At 42.3% G+C, this 25,721-nt stretch overlaps 3 protein-coding genes across 6 annotated transcripts in view; all 3 read right to left on the minus strand.

Moving 5' to 3' along the window:
- Window positions 1–34: 34 nt before the first annotated feature.
- The window catches only part of LOC116515280 (phospholipase A2 inhibitor subunit gamma B-like), a 27,769-nt gene continuing 2,082 nt past the window's right edge, over window positions 35–25,721 (minus strand). The window contains exons 1-5 of one of the 4 annotated variants that reach the window (XM_032227220.1): window positions 3,353–3,517; window positions 2,121–2,246; window positions 1,264–1,416; window positions 678–830; window positions 35–423 (exon numbers count right to left, since the gene is read on the minus strand). In XM_032227220.1, coding sequence (XP_032083111.1) covers window positions 257–423; window positions 678–830; window positions 1,264–1,416; window positions 2,121–2,246; window positions 3,353–3,407 — 654 coding nt within the window. In that variant the 5' untranslated portion in view covers window positions 3,408–3,517 and the 3' untranslated portion in view covers window positions 35–256. Of the gene's footprint in view, window positions 424–677; window positions 831–1,263; window positions 1,420–2,120; window positions 2,247–3,352; window positions 3,518–25,721 lie in introns of those variants that run through there. The other 3 variants (XM_032227218.1, XM_032227221.1, XM_032227219.1) reach the window with 3 other exon arrangements.
- On the minus strand, window positions 6,405–11,739 carry LOC116515283 (phospholipase A2 inhibitor and Ly6/PLAUR domain-containing protein-like). The gene is made up of 5 exons (XM_032227224.1): window positions 11,581–11,739; window positions 10,842–10,967; window positions 7,949–8,101; window positions 7,122–7,274; window positions 6,405–6,819 (listed from the first exon to the last, which is right to left on the minus strand). Exons 1-5 carry the CDS (start codon window positions 11,633–11,635, stop codon window positions 6,659–6,661), a joined length of 648 nt encoding a protein of 215 aa, XP_032083115.1. The 5' UTR covers window positions 11,636–11,739; the 3' UTR covers window positions 6,405–6,658.
- Window positions 17,782–21,564, minus strand: LOC116515282 (phospholipase A2 inhibitor and Ly6/PLAUR domain-containing protein-like). The gene is made up of 5 exons (XM_032227223.1): window positions 21,440–21,564; window positions 20,729–20,854; window positions 19,294–19,446; window positions 18,469–18,621; window positions 17,782–18,163 (listed from the first exon to the last, which is right to left on the minus strand). The coding sequence occupies exons 1-5, from the start codon at window positions 21,492–21,494 to the stop codon at window positions 18,003–18,005; spliced, it is 648 nt and encodes a 215-aa protein (XP_032083114.1). The 5' UTR covers window positions 21,495–21,564; the 3' UTR covers window positions 17,782–18,002.

Here is a 25,721-nt window from a genome sequence, read left to right on the forward strand (position 1 = left end):
TTCCTTTGTCATAGCAATTTATTTTTATTCTGCTTTTGTGGACTTTGAGGATTGAAAAACATATTTTATTGAGCTGTGGTGTCAAAGGATTATATTTCAATATTTTTGTCCCAGCTTTCCAGTTTTCCACCACTCAAGTAAGACTCACAAGCATCTTTGATTTGAAGATCTACTTAATTCACTATTAAATCTCCCGCTTTCTCATTTTCTAAAAATATCCCAATAATTGCAAAGAAGGTTTGGCTCTTCCCAACAATCACTGATGATGAGGTTCAGAAGAAGCTGCATTTCTGCATTCCAAGGTGGTGGTATTGAACTGAATCAACCCATCAGCCATCTCAGACATTCCGAAAGGGAGGGAACATAAATTCTTTGTCGTACATCCTTGGTAAGTGGACTTCTGAGTGAAATTTCCAAGTGGGGCTAAGAAAAAGGAAGAAAAGGTGCATATGAGACTGTTTGGCCTTGATGTTCTTATGGCCTTTATGGATCCATAAAGATTGTTGAAAAACCTGATAGAGATCTGGTTACCATATATTAAATGTTCAATAAAGTTTCTCCAAATAGATCATCTTCCTTTATAAAAAAAAGGAAGGAAGGAAGGAAGGAAGGAAGGAAGGAAGAAAAAAAGGAAGGAGGAAGGAAGAAAAAAAGGAAGGAAGGAAATGTCTACTCACAAAACTCTGATACTGTGGTATAGGTTATGTTAAGACACTGATCCTCTTGGCCAACGCAGGCTACAGATTGATTGGCTTCACAAGAATCCGCATCTAGTTCAAAGCAGCCTGGGCACTGTAACCCATTTGGTTGAAAGTCTTCATAACTTTCCACTGAAGGAAGCAGATTTTCAAGTTAGTAAAGTTTCATGATCACCATTAAACCTTTTAATGTCTATCCAACTTGACATTCTTTTTTCATACTTGAGTTCAATTCCAGCTCGGATGGAATCAAGGAACCCAAGATTCTTTGCAACAAGGAAGGGTTTTAAAAAAAGCTAGTGTTGGAAAATAATGTATTAAAGTATAGATACTTACGCAAAACCAGTTCTACATTAATGGATAGGATAATTTTGGTCATAATTGAAGAACTACATATTACATGTAGCTGCATTACATATAGTAATGTTTCTTTTGATTGAATTATTGTATGTCGCTCAGAGTCTATAGCTTGGAGTAGGTGATAGGTATTATATAAACTATGTCCATCAAATGAAGCTCAAAAAGGTAGAGTTTGAAAAGGTTTTATTAAGGTGTAGATACTTACACGGAAGCACTTCTGCATTACAGAGATCAGTTTGGCAACAGTTACCTCTGGTTATTTCAAATCTACTGTCTACTGTTGTGATGCTAAAGAGGCCTTCAAAACACTCCGCACGAGTTGCACATTCTTTGTTAATGAAACTCACTGGAATTTTGACTGCTGAAGAGAATGAGGAAAAGAAATATGGAACTCAGCAGAAAATGATGATTTGCGTATCAAACATGTTCATTTGGCTGTTTTATTTTGGAAGAAATAGCTAAATACCTGTGTTTATTTCACTTTAAGAAATGTGTACTGACTCAAACTTTTCTGGGAACTTCCATGGCTGAGTTTTCCTCCTCCCAACCCAGCACATATCCCAATATTCCAGTTCTTGGACCTGCAGAGATTAACTGGCCAATTAAGCTTCTGCAACTGAGGAAGGACAAGAATGTTGATCTTCTGAGAGGGAGGAGCCTAAATTGCATCTCAATGCTCTGAGATCGCAGTCAATACTTTTGCCTCTGGGTGGTCCAAATGGACCTAAACCGTCCCGTAGGGGTGGTGAACAGGAAGAATACATCTTGCTAATGTATAACACAGAGATCGCAAAGTCTCTGATTGATCCAAGAGAAGCTCTTCAAGCCAGTGACAAAAAATCCAGCCAAATGGCTGATGAAGTTGGGGCGGCTCCAAAACGGAAGGATATGGAAAGAGAAAATGTTTTCAGCTGGTGAGGAATTTTTACTGTTCTGTGTTGTTCTGTGTTCTAATAAATATATGCATATTATATAAAAGTGAGAAACATGGGCAGGTTATTCTTTGATGGTGCAAAAACCAAGTCATGGACATGCTTGAGAACAAACTCAACTTTCACTTACCTAAAGAAGTATTACCAAGTACAGTAGAACAGGAATCTTCATCTTCTTTGCACTCCACTACCTTCACATTCTCTTCTTCACATTCAGTTCCAAAGGCAAAACATTGTTGACACTTTAGAGACGTCACTATAAATAAAAGACATAGTCATGCCAATGATCAGTGTCCCCTTCTATGTTTTTCTCTCCTCCTAGCATTTGCATTCAAGACTCCTGTTATAATCTGGTTGACTAAGCATGTCTCCCTTCTTCTTGTTTTATTCTGCTGGGGATCTTCGGAAGGATGGGAGAGGAGATCAGCTTGTGGAAATGGAAGGGAAGTTGAGATTGAGAGAGAGATTCACCTTCTTGTACTGCTAACATTTTAATATGACACTGGATCATCCCATCTTTTGGTATTCATACCGTTGACCAGTTTTGTGAAGAAGCCATTTGGATGCTATTTTTTTTTTGCAAGCACTTGAATTCTCAATGTCTATGAATTCTGAATAATTTTTGATATCTGCTTTGACTGTTGATTCTTGGCGATGCAGGGTTTTGATACATTATAGATTTGGTGTGTCAATAACATCTTCTTAAGGCTGAGAGAAAGAGTCACCTGCCTAGTTTTTGGCCCAATGGTCGAATGTCACTTGCCTACTTTGTGTTCCTCATGAATGACTAGACTCATAGCGATTCATTCCTAATACAAAACCTTCAGCCATTAAACCAAATTGGCTCTCTTGATATTCTTTAAGACATGGTCATTGATCCTGCAACTACTACAGGTAGTCCGTGATGTAAGACCACAATTGGGACTGGAGCTTGCGTCGCTAAGTAACATTGTGAGTTGTGCCCAGTTTTACCACCTTTTCGTGCTAGTTAATAACTAAAGTCATTAAGTGAATCACATGGCTGTTCAGCAAATCTGCCTTTCCCCCATTGACGCTACTGGTCATGAAAGTTGCAAATGGAGATCATATGTCCCAAGACATACAACGGATATAAACACATGCCAGCTTCTTTATGCCCAAAATTTGATACCTGGCTGTGGGAATACTGCCATTGTTGAAAGTGTTAGGACCATTTGTAAGTCTCTTTTTTCAGTGCTGTTCTAATTTCAGATGGCCGCAGAACAAATGGGCCTGTAGTAGAACAATTGACCAGAGGCTTCCTCAACCTGCCTGTCTTCCACCCCTTTCCTGGAGTCTCCTGAAGTTTCTATATCTCAGTTTCAAGGAAATTAAATTCCTTACCTGTTGACAGGATGGAGGAGAAGAGACAGAGGACAAGAATTCCAGCTGCCCTCATGTTGGTAGAAGTCAACTCCGCTGCCTTTCCTGAAGCCACCTACTGCTCAGCTTTGCAACTGGGGAAATGTTTGTGAAGAATCAGCTGCTGGAGGTGGAATGTAGGGTCAGAAATGATTGGCTAGCAGAGATAGCAAACTCAGGCAGGGCAGAAGCCAAATTCCATTAGGAAAGATAGTGGTGTTCTTAGAAAATATACACAAAATAAACTTTACTCGGCAGCCAAATGGGGATGTGATTTCTTGTTTACTACATCTCTACATCTTCCTCTGTTTTTTTTCAAAGCTTAGTGTAGCTTCTAAATGTGAATTTATATCCTACTATAATCCTCTATATCCGAGTTGCATCCTTTGCCCCTCCTGACTGTTTTTCACCTTAATTGCTACATTGATTTATTTGGATCGTTTTGGACCTTTTTCTGATTCTATAGTTGTGCGTAATATATAATGTCAGTACTTTGTAATATATTAATGCTAAGTCCCTGAACATTTCCATTATTATATTTTTATTTTTGGAGACAGATTTTAGTTCCTGGCCCTTAGTTTCTATTACTTATTACTATATTTATTGCCCTCCAACTCTACCTATAAGAAATGAAAATACAGGTATACTTTAACTCTATTCAGTGCTGTTGTAACTTCAAATGGCCACTGAGCAAATGGAAATATGTCAAGAACAACCTCTAGTAGAACAATTTATCAGATGCTTCCACAAGTGAAAATGAAGTGATACTAAAGTAGAATAAAATATGGATTAAAAATATAAAAATGAAAACGTGGCATAAAAAGGATAGTGAGAAGCTTACTTAAAAGAAATGTCTTCAGCCTCTAATCACATGATGTTCCAGCCAACGTCCCTATGTCAAAAGTCCAAACCACAAGGTTCAGATAAAGTTCATTATTGACACATAATCCATACCTGTAACAAAAGGAGAAATAAGGCCTTCATCTCCTTTTAAAGCTTTCTCTTCAAGAGCAATTGTGGACTTCAACTCCCAGAATCCCCCCTCTTCAAAGTGTGGAATTCTGGGAGCTGAAGTCCCACCTTCAAAAAATCTTTTCAAAAAATTCACTTTGCCAATTCCTCAGCTGGTGGAGAAAGGAAGAGATCTTTGATCGGGTTGAGGGGAGGGGCACGGAACCAGCCGTGATCACCCCTCTCCCCAAAATTGGATCTTTTGGAAAGATCCCTCCCCCCACACTTGGGGGTCGGAAATCTGGAGGAGGGGGGGGGCGTTTCGACACCCACATTGCAAGGGGAGGGATAAACGCTGGAGAAAGGGGGAAGAAGGCTGGGAACCAATAAGAAATGAGTTAAGTATTATGCTGCCTTTGAGAATGTATAAGAACGTGTGCTTCGATAATGAAGGTTGTTCAGAATTTACAATGTTAGCTGTTCTGTCCCCCCCTTCCTTGCTCGTTAACAGACGACAGGCAGACAAACTTAAAAGAAACTAACTTTATCAGTCCTCGGCTCAGACTGGCTTCGAGCCCAAAAATAAACATAAATAAAGTCTCTGACAAGAATATAACAGAATGCAAAACAAAATCTCTTACGGCAAAACCAGGTGTCCAAAAAGAAAGCAAAGCACTTCTCCAAGTGTCTCTCACAAACAAAGCATGACCGATGAATGAACGAATGATGAATGAATCAATGAATGTTGACTCCTGCAACCAGGGCGTGGCACCATCCGTCCTTTAATCACCAGAAGACGCCACTAACGAGCCCCAGCTGCATTGTTAATCTTGCATCCCGACTTAACCCACAGCAAACTTCTGCTGAGTCACAAGAGTTAGCTATTTCACTAATTTTCTGAACCTGGCTGCCAAATAAACCTTTCCTGTATCCTGAGAATGCTTAAGGCCGTCATGTTCTGCAACAATTCTTTGCTCTTTATGTCATAATTGTGATCATAATTCTTCCCACCCTGGATTCAGAGGTGCTATGTAATTAACTGACCAATTACTATCCTTCCTTTTCCAGTGGAGATTATTGAGATGGAGATGAGGGAGCAATTACAGAATGGCTGAAATCTGGGCCATTTCAATTTGCTTCAGGCATGGGATGGAAAAGGCCTTGGTCATACAAGAGGGTGGCCTTTTTCGAGATCTGATTGGTGTCTTGTCCTTTTACAATTCTCTCTGACCATTGTCCTCTACCGGTCCAATTTTGAGGATGCGGAGTTGATTGAAGTACTGATTTGCAACAGTTCCACTTTTCCTCAGCGGGCAACTTCATCTGTAATGTTGGAAAGAACTGATCTCTTGGGTGTGTGTGTGTAAAGGGATTCGACACTGATGACCAGTGGTCAGATTCAGCCGGTTTGCACCGGTTCAGTCAAAGCAGTTGTTAACTTTGTGTGCAGGTCGGTGAACTGGCTGAATCACCATGCCTCACGGCTCACCCCTCCCCTCCCAGCTATTCCTCGCCTTGCCCAGCCTGACCTGAGGCTATTTTGGCATCTCAGCACTCCTCTAACCAGCCCTCCGGCCCAGACTGTGTGGTGGACTGTGGCACCGGATGATTCCAGAGACACACACAGAGGGATGGATGGGCAACTGAGCAGCTGGCAGGAGGGAAGGAGAAGGAACAGGGAAAGAGGAAAAGAGACCTCCTCCTCCTCTCACACTGGCCACTCAGTTGCCCATTTCTCCATTGTAGGGCAGTGCCATGAAACCTGTCTCCCCCACCCCACCCCACCTCCTCCGAGGCCTTTGCTTCCCCCAAGCATTTCTTTTCCTGACTTCCAGCTCCATCTCATTTTCCCATCATGTTTCTTGGCATTGTGTGCAGGGAAACAAAGGTTTTTGGGACTAAAAAGAGTTTGGTCAATCAATCCAAATTCTCACACGAAAAATGACACAAAGCCTTTTCTCTTTCCCTGCTCCTCCTTCTCTCCTGCTGGTTGCTCCATTTCCCATTTCTCTATGGCAGCACAACTATTTTATTCAGAACACCTTTGCTTATATAAATTCCAAAGAAAAAAACTGAATGCAGATTCCTTTGTCATAGCAATTTATTTTTATGCTGCTTTTGTGGACTTTAGGATTGAAAAACATATTTTATTGAGCTGTGGTGTCAAAGGATTATATTTCAATATTTTTGCCCCAGCTTTCCAGTTTTCCACCACTCAGGTAAGACTCACAACATCTTTGATTTCAAGCTCTACTTAATTCACTATTAAATCTCCCGCTTTCTCATTTTCTAAAAATATCCCAATAATTGCAAAAAAGGTTAGGCTCTTCCCAACAATCACTGATGATCAGGTTCAGAAGAAGCTGCATTACTGCATTCCAGGGTGGTGGTATTGAACTGAATCAACCCATGACCCATCTCAGACACTCCTAAAGGGAGGGAACATGAATTCTTTGTCGTACATCCTTGGAAAGTGGACTTCTCAGTGAAATTTGAAACTGTGGATAAGAAAAAGGCAGAAAAGGTGCATATGAGACTCTATAGCATAGATATTATAAAGTAATGCAGATTGTTTCTTTGCTATTTATACTGTTTGGCCTTGATGTTCTAGTGGCCTTTATGGAACCATAAAGATTGTTGAAAAACCTGATACACATCTGGTTACCATATATTAAATGTTCAATAAAGGTTCCCCAAATAGTTCATCTTCCTTTATAAAAAAATGGAAGGAACGAAGGAAGAAAGGAAGGAAGGAAGGAAGGAAGGAAGGAAGGAAGGAAGGAAGGAAATGTCTACTCACAAAACTCTGCTACTATGGTATAGGTTATGTTAAGACACCGATCCTCTTGGCCAACGCAGGCTACAGATTGATTGGCTTCACAAGAATCCTCATCTAGTTCAAAGCAGCCTGGGCACTGTAACCCATTTGGTTGAAAGTCTTCATAACTTTCCACTGGAGGAAGCAAATTTTCCAGTTAGCAAAGTTTCATGATCACCACTAACCCTTTAAATGTCTATCCAACTTGACATTCTTTTCTCATATTTGAGTTCAATTACAGCTCAGATGGAATCAAGGAACCCAAGTTTCTTTGCAAAAAGCAAGAGTTTTTAAAAAACCTAGAGTTGGAAAATAATGTATTAAAGTGTAGATACTTATACAGAAGCGGTTCTACATTAGTTCATAATGGATAGGATAATTTTGGTCATAACTGAGCTGAGGTGGCCCAGTGGTTAAATGCAGCACTGCAGGCTACTTCAGCTGACTGCAGTTCTGCAGTTCGGCTGTTCAGATCTCACCGGCTCAGGGTTGACTCAGCCTCCCATCCTTCCGAGATGGGTAAGATGAGGACCCGGATTGTTGGGGGCGATATGCTGACTCTGTAAACCGCTTAGAGAGGGCTGAAAGCCCTATGAAGCGGTGTATAAGTCTAACTGCTATTGCTACTGCTAACTACATATTACATGTAACTACATTACATATAGTAATGTTTCTTTTCATTGAATTATTGTATGTCGCTCAGAGTCTATAGCTTGGAGTAGGTGATAAGTATTATATAAACTATGTTCATCAATTGAATCTCAAAAAGGTAGAGTTTGAAAAGGTTGCATTAAGGTGTAGATACTTACACGGAAGCACTTCTGCATTACAGAGATCAGTCTGGCAACAGTTACCTCTGGTTATTTCAAATCTACTGTCTACTGTTGTGATGCTAAAGAGGCCTTCAAAACACTCCGCACGAGTTGCACATTCTTTGACAATTATACTCACTGGAGCTTCCACTGCAGAAGGGAATTAGAAAAAGAAATATGGAACTCAGCAGAAAATGACGAATTGTATATGAAACATGTTCATTTGGCTGTTTTATTTTGGAAGAAATAGCTAAATACCACTCTTCCTTCTAAGGTGCGTGGCTGCGCGGCTGCGCACGTGGAAAGAAACCCCCACGCAGCAGTTTCTAACTGCCGCACAGAGATTTCTGTAGAGCAAACGTGGGGAAGTCCTTTGCAGGCGGCTACAACTGGCCGCCTGCAAAGGACCTCCCCAGACTTGTTTTGAAGAGCATGTGGGGAGCGGCAGCGGAGACCCGGGGCTGCTTCTGCTGTGTCCGCTGGACTGTGGGGCTGGGAAGGGGGCGGGAAGAGCGACGGGGCCGGCGGTGGCAGGCTGGTTCGCCTCCTCCTTCTCCAACAGCACTGCCGGATTTCCGCCCAACGCTGCGGGGGCGCCAGCGGGAGGTTTGGCGGCTTCACCTCAGCCGCAGCGCTGGGCAGCAAATGTGTTGGTGCTGTTGGAGGAGGAGGAGGAGACAGCAGCAATAGCACCTGAGGACAGGACAAGAAGCAATGGAAACTTGTCAGAAGGAGACTCAAGCCTGAAATAAGGAGAAATCTGACAGTAAGAACAATTAAAATCAATGGAATCTTAATTCATTTGCTACAGGTTTTCAAAAGACTGGACAGCCATTTGTCTCAGATGATATAAAGACTCCTGCCTTGGACAAGGGGCTGGACTAGAAGACCTCCAGTATCCCTTCTGATTCTATGATTTTAAAAACCACAAGCTTTTTACAGCTCGCTTGCAACTTTACCAAATTTAATTCAGCCATTTCGTTTTGTTATTAAATGGGTATTGCTAGTTCAATGCACATGCACTCCACTTTTAAGATGCTGAAAAAATCCCCATGACCTGCAACAAAATTCATTCTTCCACTCTTATCTTGCCCTAACTTCTGATAGGTTCCTGAAATATAGATCTACAAAATTTAGTGAAAATATTTCTATCTATTTTAATAAAGACTCGTAAAACAGATTGGGACAAATGACATTAGTGCTCTGGGATAATAGCAGGTTTACTCTATTTGGATTTTCAGATGAAAGGTATCTTTTGTACTAAGTTCTAACAATGTAGTTCTCTAATGTAACTATGAAACAGTCCAAATATATAATTCCCCTCAGGGAGGAATTCTGGGAGTTGAAGTCCACAAGTCTTAAAGCTGTCACGTTTGAAGACCCCTGGGGTTTTTTTCCCCTAAAGGGTTAGGGGTGCAAGGGTCTTGTAACTGCAGCTTTAAGACTTGCGTGCTTCAAATGCCAGACTTTCTGAGCCAACATTTTAGTTGCTAAGCAGGAGCGTTGTTAAGTGATACTGATATTATATAACACTTTTAATTAAGCGGGTACCTTGAATAAACATAACTTTGAGTTTCAAATAATACTGATTTTGTTGTTGTTGTCTTAGGTGACATCTGTGAAAAAAATTCAGGTGCTCAGGCATGAAAATATGCCGCTCAAACACTATACTTTTCTGCTCACACTGAAAAAAAATTAGAGGGAACATTGCTAAATACCTGTGTTTATTTCACTTTAAGAAATGTGTACCGACCCAAACTTTTGAACTTCCATGGCTGAGTTTTCCTCCTTCCAACCCAACACATATCCCAATATTCCAGTTCTTGGACCTGCAGAGATTAACTGGCCAGTTGACCTCTGCAACTGAGGATGGGCAAGAATGTTGATCTTCAGGCTCCTAAATTTTACCTGGGCTACTAAACCTCACTGTCTTTCACATAGATGTTGACTCCTTTGATGATTTATTGATTCCCAAGAATCATATAAGCACAGGCAACTGCAGAATCTGGAGCTTTTGCAGAATGATGACTGTTCCATTGTGACAAAGTCGTGTAAGCTCCTTCTTGTTAGCTGGCAATTTGTGTTGCAGATTCAAAAGGGCAAAGTGTAGATTGCTACATCAGGATGTATGTTTCATAACTCGTCCTTTCTTGTCCCCTTGTACAAGTCAATTAACCAAAGTTTTAAAAATTACATTGGACTTCTTCTGTCCCTCACTGAACCCCCAAGATAAGTCATTGAAGGAACGTCCCAAACCTAACCATGTTTTAGTACAACTTAGATGCTAAATTTTAGCATTTTACTGTTGTTTGACAGTGAAATGGGCGACATATGTCGGCAAAGATGTTGAGACTCCAGAAAGAGTGTGGAGAAGAGCAAAAAAGATGATTAGGGGACTGGAGGCTAAAGCTTATGAAGGACGGTTGCAGGAATTGGGTAGGTCTAGTAAAAAGAAGGACTAGTACTGTATGATAGCAGTGTTCCAATATTTGAGGGGCTGCCACTGGAATTGTCAAGTTATCCTCCAAAGCATCTGAAGGCAGGATAAGAAGCAAGGATATAAGCAACCAAGAACTAAGGAGAAATTTACTGACAATGAGACCAATCAATCAGTGGAACGGCTTGCCTCAAGAAGTTGTGAATGGTCCAATACTGGAGGTTGTAAGAAGAGACTGGACAGTCATTTGTCTGAAACGGTCTAATCTAGTGTCTCCTGCAAGAGAAGGGAATTGGACTAGAAGATCTCCAAAGTGCCTTCTAACTCAGATGTTCTGTGTTCTAATAAATATATGCATATTATATAAAAGTGGGAAACATGGGCAGGTTATTCTTTGATGATGCAAAAACCAAGTGATGGACATGCCTGAGAACAAACTCAATTTTCACTTACATACAGTAGAATTGACCACTACAGTAGAACAAAACTCTTTATCTTCTTTGCACTCCACCACCTTCACATTATCTTCTTCACATTCATTTCCAAGGGCAACACATTGTTGACACTTTAGAGACGTCACTATAAATAAAAGACATAGTCATGCCAATGATCAGTGTCACCCTTCTATGTTTTTCTCTCCTCTAAGCATTTACATTCAAGACTCCTGTTATAATCTGGTTTACTAAGCATGTCTCCCTTCTTGTTGCTTTTTTCTGCTGGGGACCTGTGGAAGGGTGAGAGAGGAGATCAGCTTGTGGAAATGGAAGAGAAGTTGAGATTGAAAGAGAGATTCACTTTCTTGTACCGCTAACCTTTTTGTGGTAGTTAATAACTGCAGTTATTAAGTGAATCACATGGCTGTTCAGCAAATTTGCCTTCCCGCCATTGATGCTGCTGGTCAGGAAGGTTGCAAATGGGGATCACATTTCCCAAGACATGCAATGGATATAAACACCTGCTTCACGCCCAAAATTTGATACCTGGCTGTGGGAATACTGCCGTTGTTGAAAGTTTTATGACCATTTGTAAGTCACTTTTTTCAATTCTGTTCTAACTTCCGATGGGAACAGAACAAATTGATTTGTAGTAGAACAATTGACCAGAGGCTTCCTCAACCTGCCTGCCTTACATCCCTTTCCTGGAGTCTTCTAAAGTTTCTATATCTCAGTTTCAAGGAAATTAAATTCCTTACCTGTTGACAGGATGGAGGAGAAGAGGCAGAGGACAAGAATTCCAGCTGCCCTCATGTTGGTAGAAGTCAACTCCGCTGCCTTTCCTGAAGCCACCTACTGCTCAGCTTTGCAACTGGGGAAATGTTTGTGAAGAATCAGCTGCTGGAGGTGGAATGTAGGGTCAGAAATGATTGGCTAGCAGAGATAGCAAATTCAGGCAGGGCAGAAGCCCAATTCCATTAGGAAAGATAGTGGTGTTCTTAGAAAATATACACAAAATAAACTTTGCTCAGCAGTCAAATGGGGATGTGATTTCTTGTTTGCTACATCTCTACATCTTCCTCTGCTTTTTCAAAGCTTAGTTTAGCTTCTAAAGGTGAATTTATATCCTACTATAATTCTCTATATCTGAGTTGCATCCTTTGCCCCTCCTGACTGTTTTTCACCTTAATTCCTACATTCATATATTTGGATCATATTGGACCTTTTTCTGATTCTATAGTTGTGCGTAATATATAATGTCAGTACTTTGTAATATATTAATGATAAGTCTCTGAACATTTCCATTATTATATTTTTATTTTTGGAGACAGATTTTAGTTCCTGGCCCTTAGTTTCTATTACTTATTACTCATAGTTTCATAGTTTATTGACATTTATAGGCCGCCCTTTTTCCTGAGGGGACTCAGGGCGGCTTACAATTAATAGGGAGGGAGTGCAAGACAGAACACAAGAAAAAAAGAAAAATGTGAATAAAAAAATAAACCAGTAAAACACAACATTCATTCAGCATTCGGGTGGGGCGAGGTTAGGGTCTTATCCCCAGGCCTGACGGGATAGCCAGATCTTGAGGGCTGTGCGGAAGGTCTGGACGGTGGTGAGGGTGCGAATCTCCACGGGGAGATCGTTCCAAAGCGTCGGAGCTGCAACTGAGAAGGCTCTCCTCCGCGTAGTCACCAGTCGGCACTGACTGGCGGATGGAATTCGGAGGAGGCCTACTCTATGCCATCTGATGGGACGCAGGGAGGTAACTGGCAGAAGGCGGTCTCTCAAATAGTCAGATCCACTACCATGGAGGGCTTTATGAATGGTAAGTAGCACCTTGAAGCGCACCCAAAGATCAACAGGTAGCCAGCGCAGCTCACGGAGGATCGGTGTTATGTGGGCGAACCGTGGTGCGCCCACGATCACTCGCGCGGCCGCATTCTGGACTAGCTGAAGTCGCCAGATGCTCTTCAAGGGCAGCCCCATGTAGAGCACATTGCAGTATTCCAGCCTAGAGATCACAAGGGCTCGAGTGACTGTTGTGAGGGCCTCCCGATTCAGGTAGGGCCGCAACTGGCGTACCAGGCGAACCTGGGCAAATGCCCCCCTGGTCACAGCTGACAAATGATGGTCAAAAGTCAGCTGTGGGTCCAGGAGGACTCCCAAGTTGCGGACCCTGTCTGAGGGGTATAAATTTTGACCCCCCAGCCTGAGTGATGGAACGTTGGCCAAATTGTTGGGAGGAAAACACAACAGCCACTCGGTCTTGTCTGGGTTGAGTACCAGTTTGTTACCTCTCATCCAGTCCCTAACGGCCTCAAGACCCCGGTTCATCATGTCCACCGCTTCATTGAGTTGGCACGGGGCGGACAGATACAACTGTGTATCGTCCGCGTATTGATGGTATTTTATTCTGTGCCTCCGAATGATCTCACCCAGCGGTTTCATGTATATGTTGAATAGTAGGGGGGATAAGACCGAGCCCTGCGGCACCCCATAAGTTAAGGGCCTCGGGGACGATCTCTGCCCCCCCCACCAACACCGACTGCGACCTGTCCGAGAGGTAGGAGGAGAACCACTGTAAAACAGTGCCTCCCACCCCCACCTCCCGCAGTCGTCGCAGAAGGATACCATGGTCGATGGTATCGAAAGCCGCCGAGAGGTCGAGGAGAACCAGGATAGAGGGATGGCCTCGGTCTCTGGCTCTCCAGAGATCATCGGTCAATGCGACCAAAGCGGTTTCTGTGCTGTAGCCGGGCCTGAAGCCGGACTGGAAGGGGTCAAGATAGCTAGCTTCCTCCAAGGTACGCTGAAGCTGGAAGGCCACCACCTTCTCAACAACCTTCCCAACAAAGGGAAGGTTGGAGACTGGACGGTAGTTATTAAGAACGGCTGGATCCAAGGATGGTTTCTTCTGGAGGGGTCTCACCACCGCCGCTTTAAGTGCGGCGGGGAAGTGCCCCTCCTGAAGGGAGGCGGTAACGACCGCCTGGATCCAGCCTCATGTCACCTCACTGCTGTTGGCAACCAGCCAGGAGGGACACGGGTCCAGTATACAGGTGGAGGCGCTCACAGCTCGCATAGCCTTGTCCACATCCCCGGAGGCAACATCCTGAAACTCAACCCAGAGATGGTCTGCCAAGTTATCCCCCTGTGTCTCGGCTGGATCTGCGGGAGTGGAGTCCAAGTCCGACCGAAACCGAGCAACTTTGTCCACCAAGAACTGGACATACTCCTCAGCCTTACCCTGTAAGGAGTCCCCTGCCTCCCTCCTATTTAGGAGGGAGCGGGTTATCCTAAACAGGGCGGCTGGGCGGGACTCAGCGGACGCAACCAAGGTGGCAATGTGTGTACTTTTAGTTGTCCTTAGTGCCCGGATGTATTCCTTGGTGCATGCTGTCAGAAGTGCTCGGTTCGATTCGGACCTATCGGACCTCCACAAGTGCTCTAGGTGTCTCCTCCGGTGCTTCATCTCCCGGAGCTCCTCAGTGAACCAAGGAGGCCTCCGGGATCCGCCGACCCGGAGGGGCCGTAGTGGCGCAATCCGGTCAAGAGACTCCGATGCTGCCAAGTGCCAGGCAGCAACAAGAGTCTCTGCCGAACTGTGGGCGAGAGTAACAGGAATAGCCCCAAGCTCCGTCTGGAACCTTAAGGGGTCCATAAGTCGCCTGGGGTGGAACCACCTGGTCGGTCCTCCTCCCTATGGTGGGGGTTTGGCCTGCGGAAGTCTAGCCTCAGTAGGCAGTGGTCTGACCACGACAGGGGTATGATCTCATTACCCCTCAGACCAAGATCACAAATCCACTGCTCCGAGAGGAATACGAGGTCGAGTGTGTGACCCGCTGAGTGGGTTGGGCCTCGGATTACCTGGGTCAAGCCCATGGCTGTCATGGAAGCCATGAACTCCTGCGCTCCATCAGAGTGTTCACCGAGTGAAGGCAAATTGAAGTCCCCCAGGACCATGAGCCTAGGGAACTCAATTGCTAGCTCGGCTACCGACTCGAGGAGCGAGGGGAGGGCTGCTGCAACGCAGTTGGGAGGCAGGTACGTTAGCAGCAGACCCACTTGACCCTTGAGGTCCAGCTTCACCAGTAGGGACTCACACCCGACAAGCTCCGGAGCAGGGATCCTACGAGGTGCTAAAGACTCCCGGACAACAATAGCCACACCGCCACCCCTTCCCTGGGCTCTCGGCTGATGAAGCACCTGAAATCCGTCTGGGCACATCTCTACGAGGGGGACTCCTCCCTCCGTGCCCAGCCATGTTTCAGTAATACATGCCAGGTCTGCCCTCTCATCTAAAATTAAGTCCCAGACGAGGGGAGCCTTGTGAAAAACAGACCTGGCATTTAGCGACAGCAGCCTGAGACCAGGGTCCTGATTACTCGTGCCATCTTGCCTCGGAGTGGGACTCATAGGGCCGAAAGGAGGGATCTCTGTGATGTAGCGAACCCTCCTTCCCCGGTAATGGCCAGCCCTAAAGTCCCCGCCATATCTGCCCCTCCCTGTTACGACCGCAATGCTCCGACCCACTCCCGTGGCCGTGGTCCCCCCAACTACCCCAGTGACCCCCGCATTCCCCGGCAGGTCCTCCGAATCAGACATACTCAGGCGCTCACACAAACAATCCCCACATGATAATTAAAACACAAAAATACAACGATAATAACAATAAAAGTGGGATCATTCAATTCACACATACAAGTCCCATACACTCACCATACCGTTTAAAAAATTTGCGCAGCGTGCGAAGATGTTACAAAAGGTCATACGAAAAATATACAGAAGGGGAAGATGGCATTTCTTCCCTTCTTACGCAGTTGGAAAGGTCCCAAGAGTCTAGGCGGTTAAAAAGACCGCCAACGATGTTTAGTCCGGTTTGCCAACGATGTTGGGGAAGGCAAAGTCTAGGTGACTGAGATGGTTTCCCTGGGGTGGCGAAAAGTAATGTTGGTCGGGCAGATACAGTTTGTTCGCGCGTGTGGAAGCCCAGAGGATGTAATTGCAGAAAGGGTGGGTAGATGTTAAAAAAGATAAAGAAAGTACCAGTAATGGCCACAGGGGGGAGTCTAAAATAGTAAACCAGCCCAAAGCTGACAAAAAGTACCAGTAGTGGCCACTGGAGGGAGTCTAAGCTCCAGGTACCTTGCCTTTCCAGAGCAATGGCGTCCAATGTAGAAGAGTTCAGTAAATAGTTCTGTCGGACGTGGCTCTCTTGAGATGGCATCAGCAGCAAACAATAACCAACACAGCCAGCACAGCGAGGAACCCGTCGTTGAAGTCCTGGGGTCACAGCCCCGGCAGTTAAACAATAGGTGGAAGCCGATGGAGGCAATGGCAAGATGTAAGATAAATGCCGTGCCAAAGGGGAAAAGGGAAAATCAGCTGGGGTGCGTTGCAGGGCTGCAGGATTGTAGTGAGGGGAGAGAGCTAGTTCTCTAGTCCAGGCAGGCACTTCCATAGGATCCCCCCTCCCCCTGTTTGGGACACAAGCCCGCACGCCAACAATAAAAGTTATTTAGTGATAGACTGGGTCTCCCAGGGCAATGGGGCGGCTTCTCAGGGCAATGGGGCGGCTTCTTCCCAGGGCAATGGGGCGGCTTCTATTATAAATACTATATTTATTGACCTCCAACTCTACTTACAAGAAATAAAGATTAAAATACAGGTATAATTTAACTGTATTCAGTGCTGTTGTAACTTCAAATGGCCATTGAGCAAATGGACATATGTCAAGAACAACCTCTAGTAGAACAATTTATCAGATGCTTCCACAAGTGAAAATGAAGTAGTGCTTTGCTTCTTATGTTATAATTGTGATCATAATTCTTCCCGCCCTGGATTCAGAGGTGCTAGGTAACTAACTGACCAATTACCATCCTTCCTTTTTCAGTGGCGATTATTGAGATGGAGATGAAAAACCAATTACAGAATGGCTGATATCTGGGCCATTTCAATTGGCTACAGGCATGGGATGGAAAAGGCCTTGGTCATAGAAGCGGGTGGCCTTGGTCAAGATCTGTATTGGTGTAGTAAACCTCTTTTGCTCCTTTTAAAACTCTCTCTGACCACTGCCCTCTACTGGTCCAATTTTGAGGATGAGGAGTTGATTGAAGTACTGATTTGCAACAGTTCCACTTTTCTTCAATGGGCAACTTCATCTGTAATGTTGGAAAGAACTGATCTCTTGGGTGGGGGTGTAAAGGGAATCAACACTGATGACCAGTGGTCAGATTCAGCCGGTTTGCACCGGTTCAGTCAAAGCAGTTGTTAACTTTGTGTGCAGGTCAGTGAACTGGCTGAATCACCACGCCTCACGGCTCACCCCTCCCCTCCCAGTTATTCCTCGCCTTGCTCAGCCTGACCTGAGGCTATTTTGGCATCTCACCACTCCTCTAACCAGCCCTCCGGCCCCAGACTGTGTGGTGGACTAAGGCACCGGATGATTCCAGAGACACACACAGAGGGATGGATGGGCAACTGAGCAGCTGGCAGGAGGGAAGGAGAAGGAACAGGGAAAGAGGAAAAGCAAGCTCCTCCTCCTCTCACACTGGCCACTCAGTTGCCCATTTCTCCATTGTAGGGCAGTGCCATGAAACCTGTCTCCCCCACCCCACCCCACCTCCTCCGAGGCCTTTGCTTCCCCCAAGCATTTCTTTTCCTGACTTCCAGCTCCATCTCATTTTCCCATCATGTTTCTTGGCATTGTGTGCAGGGAAACAAAGGTTTTTGGGACTAAAAAGAGTTTGGTCAATCAATCCAAATTCTCACACGAAAAAATGACACAAAGCCTTTTCTCTTTCCCTGCTCCTCCATCTCTCGTGCTGGTTGCTCCATTTCCCATTTCTCTATGGCAGCACAGCTATTTTATTCAGAACACCTTTGCTTATATAAATTCCAAAGAAAAAAACTGAATGCAGATTCCTTTGTCATAGCAATTTATTTTTATTCTGCTTTTGTGGACTTTGAGGATTGAAAAACATATTTTATTGAGCTGTGGTGTCAAAGGATTATATTTCAATATTTTTGCCGCAGCTTTCCAGTTTTCCACCACTCAGGTAAGACTCAGAAGCATCTTTGATTTCAAGCACTACTTAATTCACTATTAAATCTCCAGCTTTCTCATTTTCTAAAAATATCCCAATAATTGCAAAGAAGGTTTGGCTCTTCCCAACAATCACTGATGATCAGGTTCAGGAGAAGCTGCATTTCTGCATTCCAGGGTGGTGGTATTGAACTGAATCAATCCATGAGCCATCTCAGACACTCCTATAGGGAAGGAACATGAATTCTTTGTCGTACATCCTTGGAAAGTGGACTTCTCAGTGAAATTTGAAACTGTGGATAAAAAAAAGGCAGAAAAGGTGCATATGAGACTCTATAGCATAGATATTATAAAGTAATGCAGATTGTTTCTTTGCTATTTATACTGTTTGGCCTTGATGTTCTAGTGGCCTTTATGGAACCATAAAGATTGTTGAAAAACCTGGTACAGATCTGGTTACCATATATTAAATGTTCAATAAGGTTTCTACAAATAGATCATCTTCCTTTATAAAAAAAGGGAGGAAGGAAGGAAGGAAGGAAGGAAGGAAGGATGGAAGGAAGGAAGAAAAAAAGGAAGGAAGGAAATGTCTACTCACAAAACTCTGCTACTGTGGTATAGGTTATGTTAAGACACCGATCCTCTTGGCCAATGCAGGCTACAGATTGATTGGCTTCACAAGAATCCTCATCTAGTTCAAAGCAGGCTGGGCACTGTAACCCATTTGGTTGAAAGTCTTCATAATTTTCCACTGGAGGAAGCAAATTTTCCAGTTAGCAAAGTTTCATGATCACCACTAACCCTTTAAATGTCTATCCAACTTGACATTCTTTTCTCATATTTGAGTTCAATTACAGCTCAGATGGAATCAAGGAACCCAAGTTTCTTTGCAAAAAGCAAGAGTTTTCAAAAAACCTAGACATGGAAAATAATGTATTAAAGTGTAGATACTTATACAGAAGCGGTTCCACATTAGTTCATAATGGATAGGATAATTTTGGTCATAACTGAGCCGAGGTGGCACAGTGGTTAAATGTAGCACTGCAGGCTACTTCAGCTGACTGCAGTTCTGCAGTTCGGCTGTTCAAATCTCACCGGCTCAGGATTGACTCAGCCTTCCATCCTTCCGAGGTGGGTAAAATGAGGACCTGGATTGTTGGGGGCAATATGCTGACTCTGTAAACTGCTTAGAGAGGGCTGAAAGCCCTATGAAGCGGTGTATAGTTTAACTGCTATTGCTATTGCTAACTACATATTACATGTAACTACATTACATATAGTAATGTTTCTTTTCATTGAATTATTGTATGTCGCTCAGAGTCTATAGCTTGGAGTAGGTGATAGGTATTATATAAACTATGTTCATCACTGAAGCTCAAAAAGGTAGAGTTTGAAAAGGTTGCATTAAGGTGTAGATACTTACACGGAAGCACTTCTGCATTACAGAGATCAGTCTGGCAACAGTTACCTCTGGCTATTTCAAATCTATCATCTACTGTTGTGGTGCTAAAGAGGCCTTCAAAACATTGCTCACGAGTTGCACATTCTTTGACAATTAAACTCACTGGAGCTTCGACTGCAGAAGGGAATTAGAAAAAGAAATATGGAACTCAGCAGAAAATGACGAATTGTATATGAAACATGTTCATTTGGCTGTTTTATTTTGGAAGAAATAGCTGAATACCTGTGTTTATTTCACTTTAAGAAATGTGTACTGACCCAAACTTTTGAATTTCCATGGCTGAGTTTTCCTCCTCCCAACCTAGCACATATCCCAATATTCCCGTTCTTGGACCTGCAGAGATTAACTGTCCAGTTGACCTCTGCAACTGAGGAAGGACAAGAATGTTGATTTTCGGGCTCCTGAATTTTACCTGTGCTACTAAATCTCACGGTCTTTCTCATAGATGTTGACACCTTTGCAGATTTATTGATTCCCAAGAAACATAGAAGCACAGGCAACTGCAGAATCTGGAGCTTTTGCAGAATGATGACTGTTCCATTGTGACAAAGTCGTGTAAGCTCCTTCTGTTTATCTTGCAATTTGTGTTGCAGATTCAAAAGGGCAAAGTGTAGATTGCTACATCAGGATGTATGTTTCATAACTCGTCCTTTCTTGTCCCCTTGTACATGTCAATTAATCAAAGTTTTAAAAATTACATAGGACTTCTACTATCCCTCATTGAACCCCCAAGATGACACCCATTGAAGGAATGTCCCAAACCTAATCACATTTTAGAACAACCTAGATGCCAAATTTTAGCATTTTACTGTTGTTTGACAGTTGAATGGGTGACATATGTCGGCAAAGATGTTGAGACTCCAGAAAGAGTGCAGAGAAGAGCAACAAAGATGATTAGGGGACTGGAGGCTAAAGTTTATGAAGGACGGTTGCAGGAATTGGGTAGGTCTAGTAAAAAGAAGGACTAGTACTGTATGATAGCAGTGTTCCAATATTTGAGGGGCTGCCACTGGAATTGTCAACTTATCCTCCAAAGCATCTGAAGGCAGGATAAGAAGCAAGGATATAAGCAACCAAGAACTAAGGAGAAATTTACTGACAATGAGACCAATCAATCAGTGGAACGGCTTCTCACGAGAAGTTGTGAATGGTCCAATACTGGAGGTTGTAAGAAAAGACTGGACAGCCATTTGTCTGAAACGGTCTAATCTAGTGTCTCCTGCAAGAGAAGGGAATTGGACTAGAAGATCTCCAAAGTGCCTTCTAACTCGGATGTTCTGTGTTCTAATAAATATATGCATATTATATAAAAGTGGGAAACATGGGCAGGTTATTCTTTGATGTTGCAAAAACCAAGTGATGGACATGCCTGAGAACAAACTCAATTTTCACTTACATAAAGTAGAATTGACAACTACAGTAGAACAAAACTCTTTATCGTCTTTGCACTCCACCACCTTCACATTATCTTCTTCACATTCAGTTCCAAGGGCAACACATTGTTCACACTTTAGAGACGTCACTATAAATAAAAGACATAGTCATGCCAATGATCAGTGTCACCCTTCTATGTTTTTCTCTCCTCCTAGCATTTACATTCAAGACTCCTGTTATAATCTGGTTGACTAAGCATGTCTCCCCTGTTGTTATTTTTCTGCTGGGGACCTGTGGAAGGGTGGGAGAGGAGATCAGCTTGTGGAAATGGAAGTTGAGATTGAGAGAGAGATTTTTTGTACCGCTAACCTTTTTGTGGTAGTTAATAACTGCAGTCATTAAGTGAAGCTGTTCAGCAAATCTGCCTTCCCCCCATTGACGCTGCTGGTCAGGAAGGTTGCAAATGGGGATCATATTTCCTAAGACATGCAAACAGCTGCTTCACGCCCAAAATTTGATACCTGGCTGTGGGAATACTGCTGTTGTTGAAAGTGTTAGGACCATTTGTAAGTCATTTTTTTCAATTCTGTTCTAACTTCCGATGGGAACACAACAAATTGATTTGTAGTAGAACAATTGACCAGAGGCTTCCTCAACCTGCCTGCCTTACATCCCTTTCCTGGAGTCTTCTAAAGTTTCTATATCTCAGTTTCAAGGAAATTAAATTCCTTACCTGTTGACAGGATGGAGGAGAAGAGACAGAGGACAAGAATTCCAGCTGCCCTCATGTTGGTAGAAGTCAACTCCGCTGCCTTTCCTGAAGCCACCTACTGCTCAGCTTTGCAACAGGGGAAACGTTTTTGAACAATTAGGTTGTGGAGGTGGAATGTTGGGTCCCAAATGATTGGCTGCCAGAAATAGCAAACTCAGCAGGGCAGAAGCCAAATTTCATTAGGAAAGATAGTGGTGTTCTTAGAAAATATACACAAAATAAACTTTGCTCAGCAGTCAAATGGGGATGTGATTTCTTGTTTACTACATCTCTACATCTTCCTCTGCTTTTTCAAGCTTAGTTTAGCTTCTAAAGGTGAATTTATATCCTACTATAATTCTCTATATCTGAGTTGCATCCTTTGCCCCTCCTGACTGTTTTTCACCTTAATTCCTACATTCATATATTTGGATCGTTTTGGACCTTTTTCTGTTTCTATAGTTGTGCATAATATGCATGTCAGTACTTTGTGATATATTAATGATAAGTCTCTGAACATTTCCATTATTATATTTGCATGTGAGGGAATTGAAATGCCCAATGGCCAACTAATTAAATGCAATGAATATGAAGCCTACAAATACTTAGGCATTCTGCAGTTGGATAACATCAAGCATGGAGAAGTAAAAGCTATTGTCAGGGGAGAGTACACCAACAGTGTTAGGAAAATTTTGAAATCTAAATTGAATGGTGGAAATACAATCAAGGCCCTAAATACCTGGGCAATACCAGTTATAAGATACACAGCTGGTATAGTTAACTGGACACAATCTGATTTGGACATTTTGGACCGAAAAACCATGAAACTAATGACAATGCACTACAGTTTACACCCACGTGGTGATACTGATAGACTGACCTGCCCCAAAAATCAGGTGGCAGAGGATTATTACAAGTGAAGCAAACAGTTGAAGAAGAAAAACATGCACTGGCTGATTATTTAAAGGAAAGTCAAGAACATCTATTAATCGAAGTAAAGAACAAAAATCTACTGAAGGCCCAACAGACGAAACAAGAATACAGAAAAGATGTGATAAAATCAAGAATGGAGAGTTGGCAGAACAAAGCACTGCATGGCCAATTTCTGAAAAAAATAAAAGATAAAGTGGACAGTGAACAAACTTGGTTATGGTTAACAACAGGTACATTAAAGAAAGAAACAGAGTCACTAATCCTGGCTGCCAAGAACAAGCTATCCGCACAAATGCCATTAAGGCCAAAATCGAAAAATCCTCTGATGATGCCAAATGCAGACTTTGCAAAGAAGCCGATGAAACTGTTGATCACATACTCAGCTGCTGTAAAATAATCACGCAGATTGATTATAAATTGCCTCACAATTCGGTAGCACAAATGATCCATTGGAATTTGTGCAAAAATTATAATATTAAAACAGCAACAAACTGGTGGGAACATCAGCCTGAAAAAGTCACCGAAAATCAGATGGTCAAGATCTTGTGGGATTTCCGTATACAACCGGACAAAATACTGGCGCATAATACACCAGACATCACACTGGTTGAGAAAAATAAGGTCACAATCATAGACATCGCAATACCAGGTGATAGCAGGGTCGATGAGAAGGAACATGAAAAAATTGCAAAATACCAGGACTTAAAAATTGAAATTCAATGACTATGGCACAAACCAGCAGTGGTAATTCCAGTGGTAATTGGCACACTGGGTGCCATTCCAAAAGCACTGGAATTACATTTAAAACAGTTAAAAATTGACAAAATCACCATCAGTCAAATGCAAAAAGCCGCACTGCTTGGATCTGCACACATATTACGAAAATACGTTAAGACGTCCTAGGCCACTGGGTGGGGCCCGACTAGTAACCAATGCCAAATCCGGCAAAATAACTGGCCGCTGTGATACAATTGTATAATAATAAAAAGAATTAAGTTAGATTCAGTTAAGTCTTGATTACTAGGTTGCCTTTTTGTTACATTGTTTTGTTACATTTGTTATATTTATGCTGATAAATTTATTATTATTTATTTATCCCTTTATTTATTTATCAGCATAAATATAACAAATGTAACAAAAAGGCAACAGTAAAAAATATTGGGTTTCTGTCTGGATGGTCTCTTGTGATGAGCCGAAGACAGAGAGTGGAAGTGTGACCTTCCTCCCATATTTGGGCATACCAGGGGTTGTGACTTTAAATATATACCTCTCACCCTGGCTGGCTGATAAGGAGTCGAGCCTTGTAGCTCAATGGTTAACACATCTGCCTAGAGGCAATAGAGCACAGGTTCGATTCCCAACATAGGGTATGGCTAGCTGATGAGAGCTAAATAGCTTGAAATAGACATATACTAGTCTCCCTTTATTTATTTATCAGCATAAATATAACAAATGTAACAAAAAGGCAACAGTAAAAAATATTGAGTTTCTGTCTGGATGGTCTCTTGTGACGAGCCGAAGACAGAGAGTGGAAGTGTGACCTTCCTCCCATATTTGGGCATACCAGGGGTTGTGACTTTAAATATATACCTCTCACCCTGGCTGGCTGATAAGGAGTCGGGCCTTGTAGCTCAATGGTTAACACATCTGCCTAGAGGCAATAGAGCACAGGTTCGATTCCCAACATAGATTATGGCTAGCTGATGAGAACTAAATAGCTTGAAATAGATCTATACTAGTCTCCCTTTATTTATTTATCAGCATAAATATAACAAATGTAACAAAAAGGCAACAGTAAAAAATATTGGGTTTCTGTCTGGATGGTCTCTTGTGATGAGCCGAAGACAGAGAGTGGAAGTGTGACCTTCCTCCCATATTTCGGCATACCAGGGGTTATGACTTTAAATATATACCTCTCACCCTGGCTGGCTGATAAGGAGTCGAGCCTTGTAGCTCAATGGTTAACACATCTGCCTAGAGGCAATAGAGCACAGGTTCGATTCCCAACATAGATTATGGCTAGCTGATGAGAACTAAATAGCTTGAAATAGATCTATACTAGTCTCCCTTTATTTATTTATCAGCATAAATATAACAAATGTAACAAAAAGGCAACAGTAAAAAATATTGGGTTTCTGTCTGGATGGTCTCTTGTGACGAGCCGAAGACAGAGAGTGGAAGTGTGACCTTCCTCCCATATTTGGGCATACCAGGGGTTGTGACTTTATATATATATATATATATATATATATATATATATATATATATATGTATGTATGTATGTATGTATGTATGTATGTATGTATGTGTATATGTATATGTATATGTATATGTATATGTATATGTATATGTATATGTATATGTATATGTATATGTATATGTATATGTATATGTATATGTATATGTATATGTATATGTATTTGTATTTGTATTTGTATTTGTATTTGTATTTCTGCTGATAAATAAATAAAGGGAGACTAGTATAGATCTATTTCAAGCTATTTAGCTCTCATCAGCTAGCCATACCCTTACTGGGATTCGAACCTGTACTGAATTACATCTTAGGCAGAGGTCTTAACCATTAAGCCATAGGTCCTCCTCCTTATCATATACGTATATGTATACGTATATGTATATGTACAATATAAGGAAAAGAGATGTAAATTGTAAAAAGTGATTTGGAAAGAAGGAGAGAAAACTTTGTTTTTAAATATTATGGATGTTTAGCTAGAATAGGACATAAAGATTCAGTGTCATTGGAGGATTTTAGAAACAGTAAAGGAAATGCCAGTATGTGGTTATGTATTAAATCTTGGTATATTTTATGATGGACGTTTAAACAACTATAGTCATATGAAAATGGAGGTTTAATGACGGTAAGATGTATAAATATCTGAGTTAAAATACTTGAGTTAATATGAATTATGCTTGATGACTGTGAAAGAGATACATGAAAGTCTTTTGTAACCAACTGATATACTTCCTACAATATGTAAAAAAAGGAAGATTGTATGTGTTGTGTTTGTTTTGAAAATTAAAAAAAACTTTAAAAAAGAATGTTGATCTTCTGGCTCCTAAATTTTACCTGGGCTACTAAACCTCACGGTCTTTCACATAGATGTTGACTCCTTTGAAGATTTATTGATTCCCGAGAAACATATAAGCACAGGCAACTGCAGAATCTGGAGCTTTTGCAGAATGATGACTGTTCCATTGTGACAAAGTAATCCAAACTCCTCCTGTTTATCTTGCAATTTGTGTTGCAGATTCAAAAGGGCAAAGTGTAGATTGCTACATCAAGATGTATGTTTCATAACTTGTCCTCTCTTGT

Source organism: Thamnophis elegans, chromosome 12 (assembly GCF_009769535.1).
Source record: "Thamnophis elegans isolate rThaEle1 chromosome 12, rThaEle1.pri, whole genome shotgun sequence".
NCBI classification, from domain to species: domain Eukaryota; kingdom Metazoa; phylum Chordata; class Lepidosauria; order Squamata; family Colubridae; genus Thamnophis; species Thamnophis elegans.